Genomic DNA, 13,652 nt, shown 5'->3' with positions numbered 1-13,652 from the left:
ATGACGGACAAGAAATTTGCTGATTCTGGTTTCAAGGTAAAAAAAAAACTGTATTATAGTAGCCCACACGAAAACAGTCCTATGGTGGTGGCTGGTGCGTCATAGCCCCCTCTACACTCTATGCCCAACAGTGTTGCCAGTTTTACGAGTAAGGGGGGTCTCAATACGTACTCAATAAATAAAATAAATATAATTAGTTGTTCCTGTATAAAAATATACGTACATTTGATTTTATTCTGTTTTGGGTCTCAAAAAAAAAACATGTCTGTTTTGGTTTAATGTCTATTGTATAAGTAGCCACGTCATAGCGGTAACAGCTGATGGTGAGCAGAGAGTTGGCAACACTGCCTCAACGTCATCGGACTATTTTCGTATGGGTTACAATAGTATTGTCATTTGTTGTTTTAATTTTCTTTTTGAGTGCTTGAAAATAAAAAAAAAAATATGGTCAAGTAAGATTTATGACAATTAGATAATAAATAATATAGATATTTTCTTCAAAAATTAAATGTCAAATATTACTGCTGTTGATTAAATAAATAGATAACTTTCACTAAAAAAATTATATACTCTTTTTAGAGTAGTGTACCTAATATAACGCTTTTCTCTTAAGTGCTTATTTGTTCTCTTGCAAGAGTTTCCTCAACTGTGAAAATAACATTCTTTTCTTAGCCAAACTTTTCTGTTCTCTCCAAAAAATGACACCTTTTTTCCAACACTTCTCCGGTGTAGCTGCAAACGTTACCACTTCTTACTTAATATAGTAAAAGTAAAGTAAAGAATATCTTAATTTAATCCTCTTATCGTCGCCTAGAGACGAATGTCTTAAAGGTAACTTCCGAACCACCACTAACGGCCGGACACGCGGGCTGCTTGCAAGGACAGGATCGCTCAGCGTCATATAGTCTGAACGAAATAATTCCTAAATCGTTTTAATTCAAATAAAGGTTTCAGTATATTAGCAGTGTATTATTATTTGTGGTATCTGGTCAATATAGATTATCGTTATTTTCCATATAATGTAATTACATTATTTAAAATACACGGTGTTTATCTGTATACAGAATTTCTATATATTTCATGGTACCTTATTGAGACAAATTAAGCGTCTCAAAAATTCCTAATGCTAAGAAACTACTTATATGTCTAGTGCCTGTCTATCTTTTCTTATACGAATTTTTTATTGATTGAGTATCTACTATTAGACTACACATTTACACCTAAACTAGAGGTTATATTATCCAAATCATCCAATCTCAAAGTCAAATTTTTTTCCAAATCATTTATCATAAAACCTTAAAAGAAGAACGAACTTTATGAAATACTTGTGTTTTGCCAAATTCTAGTATATTTTTGGTTTGTAACTAACAGCATTCCGCTATCATAAATTTTGATTTATCCTAATTTTTGTGTTGTGTCTTGTAAATATCAATTTTCTTTATAATTTTAACTTTAACTCCATTTACATTGTGAATTGCAGAAGTAAATCATTCCAAGCAAGATTATACAGTATCATAACACAGTGCAACAGGTAATAATAATAATCTGTATTGCATCAACAATTCAATTGTATAACAGAACTGGGGTTTTATTTTATTTTCTTGTTTTCAGTAATTTTCATCCCAGCAACTCAACATGAACTCTTCAACGGAGTAAAGCGCCTTTGACACCAGGAGGTGTTTTAATCGAGATTTGAATTGTTTAGAATCACTGAGATGTTTAATTCCTTCAGGCAGCTTGTTTATCGGTTTCACACTAACTTGGGATGGCAAGTGTTCAAATGCAGTCGTTCTATGCTGTGCAATTCGAAAGTTGTCCCTGCCTCTTGTCTCGTATTGGTGGACGTCACTACCTTGGACCAACTCGCATTTGAGTCGACAATATATAATAGAATATAGAGACAGGGTTAACATTCCAAGTTCCCTGATCACATCTTTGCACGACTCTCTGAGATTCAATTTGTAAATAATTCTTACAGCTTTCTTTTGAGCTCTAAATACTCCTTAGAATTTGTATTAAGAACAGCTGCCTCACAGTCTCAAACCGTAAAACAAATGTGTCTGTATCAGGCCAAAGTAGGCCCTTTTTTAATACATCAATAGAACAGGATTTTGCAAGTTTACGCAAAATATGCTGTTAATTTGAAAGTCCCTTGATCAAGGTACATTCCAAGGAACTTAACGGATTCGGAATATATAAGGAAGAGTCCAACAGAACATCGTCCATCATTACCACGAGACGATTCTCTTGTTCTTGTCTATACCAAAGCAAAAATTTGTAAGTAAGGTAAGATTATTTACAAGTAATAGTTATTTCGCCACCATACAGCCAAAAAAAGATAACTGGAGTGTTGACAAAGTAAGATTTCAAAGGATGCAGAGTAGCATATAATAAATTTTATCAAACTTCCCTAACAATGAAACCATTGTTAATTAAATTGACGATTAATGGTTTTATAACAGCAGTTATTTTTCAGGTTCTGCCTTGGGATATTTCTCAGAAAGGGATCATCTTGAGCTCCATGTTCTGGGGTTATGTCATCCCGCAGATACCCGCGGGGCATCTATCCCGCATCATTGGGACCAAATATTTTTTGTTTTGGGCAATGATGCACTGCTCCATCACAACCATTCTCGGGCCTTACACAGCCGTCAACTTCAACTGGTTGGTATTCTGCTTCTGCCGATCCCTGCAAGGACTCGGTCAGGTACATAATAATAAACCTTTCTCAAATAGCAAAGTGTAACATAGTATATAGTTTAAAATTAAAGAAAAATGTGTGGAAAACCAAAATGAGGGCTATCCAGAAAGTAACGAACGTTTTTGGGTAGTGCAGCAGTGGGCGTGGCTACATTCGCCATCTTGGTGTCAAAACACTCTGGCGTTCAGTACGCATCGAGCTGTAGCCGCGCGCGGTCTGTGTCTCTTTTACTTTTTTCATTGTGATTAATTAAAATTTGTGCTGTAATTGAAAATTCAGCCATTTGTGAAGTGCGTTCAGTGATAAGTTTATGTCGGCAAACAACCATAAACGAATGGAAATCTATCGCCAACTGAAGTTTAGTGTGAAGTTTATGGAAATGGAATAATGAGTGAAAGCAGGATAAGGCAGTGGTGCGTTGACTTTAAAAATTGACGCACCAATGTTCATGACGATAGTCGTAACGGTCGGCCTAGCCTAGTGTCTGAAGATTTGATGTTGAAAATCAAATTGCCTGAACTTTCGGAACATTTTGCACTAATTTCACTGTTTCTATTTCGGTTGGTTAATTTTTTATTTGAAAATGTCTCTTATTTTCTGGATTAGATTCTTTTTCTACACCAATATTTCGTAAATTTAATTATATAAATATCTTACGTCATCGTATTCCACGACTCGGCCTTTTATATCACGTTTAAATCGGCCGAAGGAAGCCGTTTTGTTATAACTATAAGGTTTACAACGAAAATATATTTCATGCTCTAACACCTTTATTCAATAAAAAGAATTATCAAAGGTTCTTTTCTATGTTTCAAATAGAAAAAGGACACAATAACAACATTTCCCAAAATATAATGTTATTTGACAATAGGGAATATATTAGTTTGTAGGTTATTTGAGACGGTCATTATACGCAGTTGTCAGAATCCTAATAGATCAGGAGCTAGTTAAAATTAAACAACAAAAAAACTAATATAGTAAGTCACAACTTGGTGTTTTTGGATTTGATAACGAAAACTTTCGATAACTATGAGAGAGAAAAAGCAGTGCTAGTTTTGATGAAGATTGAAATTATAGGAAATGTTATCAAAAGGGTTAAAAAATAAGAAAGTTTTTTTTTTCTCGTATTGTATTTTTATTGGACAAATTTAAAACCAAGTGACAGACAGACAAATAAATGTTGACATTAGCTAATATACAGACCCTCAAAGCGGTGACTTTCAGACTCTTTTTTCGTTGTCTGACGGTGATTTAATTGTTATTTACGAGTCTATGTTTGGATTAAGTGTATCAAGCTTTAAAAAATACAGTTTCCTACTTTTCATCCTTAAATCTTTTTGGCGATGGCAGGATTGTGAAGGAAACAGGATTCTTCCGGATATTTGCCATCGTTCAATGATACAAAACATCATAATGGTGGCGAATGTTCGGAAAAAAAATCCAGTTCTCTTCATAACCCTTTTGATAGCTTCAATCATGGATAATGACAAATCTGTTTTGAACAGTTTAATAATTGTTGGTAAAGTAGATATTGGCCGCTAGTTTGACGAAAAATATGAACTACTCTTTTAAGCCTGGATTTATAATTTTTTTTAAGCCTTAAGAAAGTACGATAAATGGATTAGTAGATTTAATGACAAATACTGTTGAGGAAACCCTATTGATTTCAAATAATATACGTAGATTATTTCAAATTCGAGTCCCTTGGTTCTTTTCTGTTCTTCTCAACGTGGAGCATGCAGTATACACATATGTTATCGTATTTTCATTATTAACTCTGATAATCCTATTCAAAATGTTTAATGTCAAAGTTACTCTAACTAAAATATGATAACATTATCATTTATTTCAATCCTCAATTGCATCGATTAAATAGTAGACAAGATTTTTTAAAGACCAAGACATTCCTGTTCCTCTGAGACATTTATAAACTAAACAAATGTCGCGAATTTAATAAAATTATATTAAAACTGTATACAATTTAATGTTTTATTTCATAAGTACTGTTACTTTTGAAAGTATGGCAATTTTTAAATTTACAGCCTGTGGAGGCTTTAATTGTGACTTAATAATAACTAATTATTATTTTTACATATTTATTTCAGGGATTTTTCTATCCCTGTGTCAACGCACATATTTCTAAATGGGCTCCGCCATCTGAGAGGAATAGAATGCTTGGATGTGTTTACGGAGGGACGTATTATACATATATAAAAGAACGTACAGCCAGAAACTTGGAATCTAACATTTTATTGTGTTTTATAAATATTATATATAATATACTAGCGTTACATGTGGCTTCCTACGCAGTTTCGTAGGCTTTGCACCTGGTATGAACACTTCTGGTTTGAGTGAATTATATTTCCGACACCAATGTTGAGTTTGTCTTGTTGTCACGATGAAGAAAATGTACATTTTTGAGAAGCCTACTTCTATTTTCCAATTTATAGTAAAGGTTAGACAGACAGACTATAAAACTTTGTCATTTATATTTGCATTACAGTACTCCTTTGGTTAGAACATGTATCAGGTTAGTTCTTTACCTGAAGAAGAGATCAGATTGCAGATCTCGAAACATAGTGTTACTGATTTCTTGTTTCGCTGAACGATGGCAAATGTCCGGAAAAATCCTGTTTCCTTCACATTACAGTACTGATCAAGCACTGTATACATTTGATAAAATGTAAAATTAAAAGTATATTCTTACTACAATGCTTAATATTCTTACCTGTTCTTTGTTTGAAGGTTATTTTTTGACGATGGAAGGATTGTGAAGGAAACAGGATTTTCTTACCTGGATATTTACATAGTCTGTACTTATCAGTGGTTGCAGAAAAGGTTGAAGTGTTATTACTATCAAGCTTAGTCTATGCTTTCACACTACAAATGTAAACAAATTGAAAACAGTAGTTTAATTAATTAAACACATAGTTGTGCTGCCATAAAACAATATTTATTCAGAACAGTTAATTACATTACATTACGGTACAAGAAACAATTACAGAACAGTACAATTATAACCCGGAGGGATTTTCGAAATAAGAATAGGACTGTATGTCACCCAGGGATCCTGTACGGTCCAGTACTTTGTTAACCAAGTGAGAGTCAATTGTACATGTATAATGTTAGTTAGTACTGTGTTTTATAAATATTATCACTTATGTATTGATAATATGTACTTAACAAGGGTTAGTTTATTAATACGTGTACATTTATATTTGAAGTAATAAGTACGATTCTGGTTTGCTGCTGGTTTGGTTTCATTGACATTATCGGATAATCGACAATTATCCGGACAAGACGCCAACGTGATTAGACGGTCTATTAGTAGACCCGTAACTAACTAAACTTATAGGCAGTTTTGTACATAGAATTTTATCGTGCGATTACATACGAAACAAGGATCTGGTATCTTACTCGAAAATCTGCTTAATTATTGTCAGCGGGAACGCTACTAGCTTGCCTAGTAACAATCTGACAATGTTTTTATACGCACTTCTAGCCATTGTTAAAGTTTGTTATTGGCGATGGAAGGTGTGAAACGATAATAGGATTTCAGACATTTGCCATAATAAAATGTCATGAAAAAGTATAACACTAAGTTTCGAGGATTAAAATCTAACCTCTTCTTCAGGTGAGAAAACCCCAAATACATTAGGAAAAACAAAAAAATGTGGCCACTCTAAAGTAATTAAGAGATAGTAAGTTGACGAACTGCATGAAATCTAGACTCTGGGTCCATTCTCTACAGTCTGAGGGGCAGAACCTTGCTACATTTCTTCTTTTTTCTAATGCTTCAGGACTTTTTTAACTGAAAAAGAGGGTAGATATCGATCTTCGAAACGTAATGATATACTTTTTTGTAACATTTAACGATGTCAAATGTCCAAAATCCTATTATGCATTTCTAACCACTTTTAATTGAGACAATCCGTTTTCAATTTTGCTCCATGAAACAATATAAATATACCTAAATATAAATTTGTAATGAGTTTGGATTCAAAACAGTTCTATTTTCTAAATTACATAGATACATATGTTATTGAAAATTAAAAATTAAAAACTAAAATCAATATCAATAATATTTACATATTTCAATACTTACATATTATGACACTTGCCATCCGTACGTAAAGATGAAACATGTACGTAAAGTACATGTTCTTGCTTCCCAATATTGTACCATTGTTTATAACATTGTTCGTAATATCATACTATTTCCTCGGTTCAGCCTAGGAATAATATCAGTATTTATATACCTAATCAGTGACGTAAACCTCTTCATAGAGAAATGGATGCGATGTCACCTCGACGATGTTCTGTCATAAAAATTACATTGTTGTCTCGTGACTCTACTCGCTATAACCATGGACTCACTGCGTTCGCTTGATTCCTCGGATTGTCATCACGGAGATGCAAGTACAAGGTACGATCAATCATACTAAATAAATTAATTTGGCAGATTTAAGTGGACTAATGCAGTAGTATAAAATACAAATAATTGAGATAAATACATGCAATATGATACAATACACATAATATAGTGGAGTAACTAGTATACAAGAGGTTTAAGTAAGTTAAACGATTACAAGGTAGGGACTAAGCGATGCAAAATATGAAAAAAGAGAGAAAACGGCTCTCTATTTTCGAACACACAACAAAAAAGTAAACAAGCAAACACAGAGTAAGTTAACTAGTACCGACCCGATCACATGCTAGTTACGAGATCAAGACTTTAACTAAATAATTTATAATTATATATATAGTGCAGCCAGAAAGATAACACTAATTTGCGTACAATAGTGAACAGTGACTGTAGTTCTACAATGAGAAAGTTGGTAGGTGTAGGTATTATAAAATTTAACTTTAACAACATATAATAGGCAATACAATACCTGGATTTATAAGAGATGCAATATATATATATATATATATATATATATATATATATATATATATATATATATATATATATAAATGAACAACAAGAAAAATTAACGGCTGAATGTACTAGACTTGAGGAATACCACACAGGTCGTGGGAGTTCCTGTGGCGATCATGACCACAGTTTTCAGTGAAATATCACTCGGCGAGTTGGTCCTACCAATGGAAGGGGTTTTCACAGTATCAAACATTTCATGCATCGATATGTAAAAATATACAGTTGAAAATATTTAAATTCTTATCGAAACTAATCAGTACCGTACGCCTTGATAACCCATAATTGCCCTAATTAGCATAATTTTTCGAATGTCACGAGTTTAGTTAAGACTATATGTTGATATTGATGATAAACAAGTTTTTTTTAATTGAATACAATATAATGAGACCATTTAGGAAAGATATTCACTAAGCAAGTCTTTAAAGTTAGGAAATAAAGTTTCTTTAGTGTCTTTGATTCAATTACAAGCGAGGCATCAACTAAATAGACAGTTAAAAATGAAATTTCTGGTTTAGATAGCCTGTATATGTGACACTAATGCCCGCTCATTTATTTTCACATACAATTTCCAAAAAAAGAATCACTGGACATCTTGTGTTACGAGTACTATACCTGACTCAGAATTAGGCTACGGAATTTAAGAGCTAAACGTGTGTCCTGCGAATTAATTGTTAGTAATTGTATAGGTTGATGTAGTTTTTTAAACCATTAAGTATACTACTTGCCCTCTTTGGCGGAATTTTATATGCAAGAATTCGCTCTTTTAGTAAGCATGGGTACAAATCTTTTCTACATCTGAACTGGATGTCGGATGGATCTGAACCTTTGTCTTACGTGAATTGCCTTTTTCTTTCACTTAAATTTTAGCTCGAAATTTTCAAATAATATTTTTACCTACAAAAAACCATTTAAGTCTGTAATGTATTGCTTGATCTCTCAGGAGGCCAGTTAGGGTCCACCCTGACCGTGTTCTTGGCCGGTTACCTCTCAGCAAGTCCCTGGGGATGGCCTAGTATCTTCTATGTGACCGGGGCTTGCGGAGTCTTCTGGTCTCTGACATGGCTGTACGTGGGCGCTGACTGTCCAAACTCTCACTCCACTATCGGTGACAACGAGAGGGCCTACATCAAGTCCACCATCAAGAACTGCTCTGACCGCAGCAAGGTAGAATCACAACACCGGTGGTTTCTATTCTTGATGACACACCAAGATTACTCTATATACTATACTATAACCCACATATATCTATAAAGATATGTTTGTAAAGTCAAAGTCAAAATGCTTCCAATCACTTCAATTGATAAAAAACTCAATTATTTAGTTAAAAATTTGGTAATAACTTTTCCAAGGTATGAATATGTTATTTAATAAGTTTGCTTCTCAGTCGCAATATGTTTACAATTTGATTAGTGCTAAATTAAACTCTTTTTTACTTATCCTATAAATAAAAACTACCAAGTGTTGAGTATGCGCTAAATAAAACACACCATATGCCTAACGCGGTGTTATGTGTTCTTGTGGAAAGATAAGTGGATAGCAAGGAATTGTGGATTACAAGAATTTTTGTATTATAGGGATTTGTGGATTACAGGGATTTTCGGAATATAGGAATTTGTGGATTACAAGGATTTGTATATTACAGGGATTTATAGATTATAATGATTTGTGGATTATAGGGATTTGAGAATACAATGAATTGTGTATTACAAAGATTTTTGGATTACAAGGATTTGCGGATTACACGGATTTATAGATTATAATGATTTGTGGATTATAGGGATTTGTGGATTACAAAGATTTGTGGTTACACAGATCCTTGTCGTCCACTTCCAATGGTAATTAGAATCTCTCACCTACTAGAATCATTGAGGTTGCTTGAATCTGCAACCAATAAACTACGAAATCAGAGATTTGGTTCAGAATTGTGTATGTATTGACTTGACATATAATATAATTGTTATGTCGCTTTCTAAATTCGAAAAGAGAGCCCACCAAATTTATGTTTTTAACAAAGGAAAAATACTAATTTAATTCTATCCTTGTCCCAGGTAGCAAGAACGTGGTGACCATGGTGACGTCTATCTAAGCCTGAAGAGTCTACACAAAGTCGAGACAACAGTAGCATACTTATATTCCTGAAAGAATAGTCGTAATTTATCAACTCAGACCGAGCTGATTGTATTAAACATCGTTATCCCTGATTCCCAGTTCTTACCTTCATTTGGAAAATTTTAAGTCGCGATCTAACAAAATTGGCATAGAGATAGTCTACAGTGATTTATGTCTTCATTGGAAAGAAGAACTTCCCGTACTTACATGAAAGTCTTCTTTACATGTCCCATACTTATTTGGGTTAGCGGTATTAAATATTTTACCTTATTTTACAGATAACATGACTAACATCCGTACATGGTTCAACCCTGCTGGAAGAGAAAGCACTGCAGCACACCTGCTGAGCATTTCTAGAAGGCTGTCAACCATAAATGTAACAAAAGTTGTTTGTTGAAACAGGAAATGAGAACACCATGGAGGCAGATCATTACGTCATTACCGGTGCTGCCTCTACTCCTCTGTAACTTTGGTCAACTCTGGTGCTACTCTACCATGGTGACAATGCTGCCTCTGTACTACAGGCACGTTCTTCACTACGATATAGAGGAAGTAAGTTATCCTTTGTAAAACCGTGTTGTGACATGCTGCTAGATCAAGAAATTGGGGTACGCGAAACTCCCTAATAACTCCTTAACTAAGGAGCTTCAGCGTAAAGTATAAAACATAGATGTGGATAATTAATATTTAACTTTATTATACAAACGTTATCGATAATCCGTTAACAAGTAAGAACTTTTTTATTTTTCACATTACAACTGTAAAACACCATTGGATTTCCTCAAAGAATCACAAGATAAATCAATCATTCAACCTTAGGAAAAAACTGGATTTTGAATATACAATAGTTCAAGTGTTAAACTGATGCAATATTGCAGCTGTGCAACATCACGCCTTACGACCATTTGAAATTTTGCGCATCCAATCCGCTACATTGCATATCCGTAAGGAACTGATTTCTAATCGTATAAATATATATTCTTTTGGTGATTGTTGTTTGTATGGAAAAATTTTAATGGAGTAAGCAAAATTTTCAAAATTTCAAAGTGTGTCTTTTTTAAACCGACACCCACATTCGGAAGAGTTTCATAAAAAAAAAAACATACACGCATCTTTTTCCTTAGCATCATTAATGCAGAAGATGGCAGAACAATAAATAGCAATTGCATTTTTAGTTTTATCTTTTGCGAACAAGTACATCATAAAATGAATTCCAAAACATGATTAGTAAATCATGTTGTTAATGACAATGACAATGACATGTAAATCATTGTTCTAGTAAGAAACAATTCTGAGCAAAGCTCGGTTTCCTGATATTTTGTATTACATACATATGTTTTTCTTTGGAAGTGTTGATTTTAGATCCAATTCATCTTTCGCAGCGTCTAAAATAAGAGGTATGTCTGGTTAATACAAAAGGGCGCCGTTTTGAAGAGGTGTTTTCTCATTGTCTCATCGGGTGCACAATTGCGCTTTTGGCTCTTGAACAATGAGACCATCTCTTGTCTAGATTAATTGGAATGGCTGTTGGGTAAACCAGACAAACGAGGTTTTGAACGCCTTCGTTACGTACTCTTTTGTCTCTTCAGTCTGACGTGGACTCCAGATTCCGGGAGTTATGTGTTTTGGACTAAGCGGAAGGTAAAATGAGCTAAACTCGACATTCGCACTGAATCGACCCTTCCTAAGCTATGTATGTGTTCTAACTCCTTCAATATGTTGCGGCTGCTTACAGAACGGCCTGATATCGTCTCTTCCATTCCTGACAAAGACTCTTCTGGCATTAGTGTTTTCCTGCGTTGCAGACTTTCTGATTTCAAGAGGATTTTTGTCCGTTGTAGCCTCTGAGAAAATGTGGAATACTATAGGTAAGTAGTACACTGGTCGCTTTTTTTTGGTGAGCCATTGTATTGTACCAGAGTGTACACATGTGCGGGCCGAGACTAAATTTGACTAATAAAAGTTTGAGGTAAATTTTTTATACAAAATCGACCTAATGCAATGGTTCTCATGGTAAGCATTTGCCGACAAATGTCTGCATAACTTCACCAAACATGAGCCCCAGAGCCCAAAACCACCCCGTTCAGAATGTTATATATTTATAACTTTCTTGAAACATATATATGCTTGGTTTTTTTAAACAAAAAGTGTCCCAAAAAGTCCAAACAAGTTTAATTTGGGAAATTTTATCTTATAAATGTATCGGCTAAGTTCGTTGGCCAGCTTGATATACTTTTAAAAACTTCACAACTATGAATCTAGACAACAAAACTAGTTCTTTAATGATTATAACATTTAATAACACTTTGTTTAAAGATTGTTATTGACAATGGAAGGTTTGAAAGTGTAACAGGATTTCGGACATTTGCCATCGGTATAGATTACACAAGGTATAACACAACGTTTCGAGGATTGGAATCTAACCTCTTCGTCAGGTGGGGGAGGTATCAATATATATCAAAATAAAGAACGGAAAGAAGTACAGAAGGGAAAGAAAAGGGTTTAAACATACAAAAAAGCTGCTTGTAGTCCAGTCCAGGCGTTGTAATTGCACAGGATACAAGTCCCAAACACAAATCACAAGGACATATATCACATTCACACATCACACTAGCCAGGCTACAGCGGGATAGAGACGAAAAGGATAGATTCCAATCCTCGAAACTTTGTGTTATACCTTTTGTGACATATAACGATGGCTAATGTCCGAAATCCTGTTTACCTTATATTTAACAATTTTTGTACCTCGCATCGGTTTTCGAGATATCGGTAAATCCCAAAAGAATTTTTCCATCACCAAGAACAAACTATGGGAAGGCTGAAACAAGTACATACTTAATCAAAAATTAATTGTATAAATATGTGATATTGGATGGCTTTCGGAGTATTGAGTACATGTAAATCCTTTGATAATATATAAATAATAATAAAGTTGTCACAAAAACCTATTTACTTTATCCATCTGAGCAGAATAGTCATGATTGACCAAATTTAAAAATAAGAACGTACTCAAATGTATCACTGTATAAGTCCATGTGTGTTGGAACACTAAAGGTTATTATTCAAAATTGATTACAGCTTTTTGGGGAGCAGCTGCGGCTTTAACGTCGCTGTCCTTCGTCAGCAGTGCTGCCGGACCTGTGGTTCTGCTGACCTCCACCGTGGGCTTGAGTGCGGGAATCATACCAGGCTACATCAGCAACCATCTGGACCTCGCGCCCAACTTCACCGGTCTTCTCCTGGGCATTACCAACGGTCTCGGCAGCATAGGTTCCATCCTGACCACTCTGTTCGCCGGATTTATCGTCACAGATGAGGTCAAATAACATTTATTGATATTTAATAACATTTTATTGCTACCGTTATACACCAAAAAAGCCGATACTGGCAAGTGTATATGAATCTTCCTCCACACCCCGCGCCAACACTGTTGCCAGTTTTACGCGTACGGAAAATTACTGGACTCTCTCAACATCTTTTGCAATTAAAAATATCACTAGCGGTTACAGTAGACGAATATACGTTCATTTGAGTTCATTCATCTATTTTACTAAGATGAAAAACAATGTCAAAGCGGAAACAGCTGATATGCTCGGCAGCGATGTGGCAACGCCGCATCGACGTCATCGGACTATTATGGTGCTGGCTACTCTAGTAGAAATTCAGATAGTAACCGTTCCAAAAAAACACGTAAATTATTTTTATTAGTTATTATATTTGTTAGTTAACACAGTGGATTTATCAATGACTATACTATTATCAAACATACTCTAAAAGTCAAGAACTATTGTATTCGTTTCCTACTTATGTTGCATTGCCAGGAACATTTTATGCCAGAACTGAATTTTCTTAAACAGTAAAACGAAAGCCTTTTACGCACTGTTACTTCATAACATCATA

At 34.4% G+C, this 13,652-nt stretch overlaps 1 protein-coding gene across 1 annotated transcript; it reads left to right on the top strand.

Annotated features, from left to right (window-relative positions):
• Positions 1-13,078, top strand: LOC124368033 (putative inorganic phosphate cotransporter). Its single transcript, XM_046825305.1, has 7 exons — positions 1-36; positions 2,477-2,707; positions 4,807-4,921; positions 8,584-8,807; positions 10,155-10,304; positions 11,488-11,620; positions 12,831-13,078. Exons 1-7 carry the CDS (start codon positions 1-3, stop codon positions 13,076-13,078), a joined length of 1,137 nt encoding a protein of 378 aa, XP_046681261.1.
• The last annotated feature ends 574 nt before the right edge of the window (positions 13,079-13,652 follow it).

This window comes from Homalodisca vitripennis, chromosome 8 (assembly GCF_021130785.1).
Source record: "Homalodisca vitripennis isolate AUS2020 chromosome 8, UT_GWSS_2.1, whole genome shotgun sequence".
Lineage (NCBI taxonomy): Eukaryota > Metazoa > Arthropoda > Insecta > Hemiptera > Cicadellidae > Homalodisca > Homalodisca vitripennis.
Note: the sequence above shows the minus strand (reverse complement) of the source record. Positions and strands in the feature narration are given on the sequence as shown.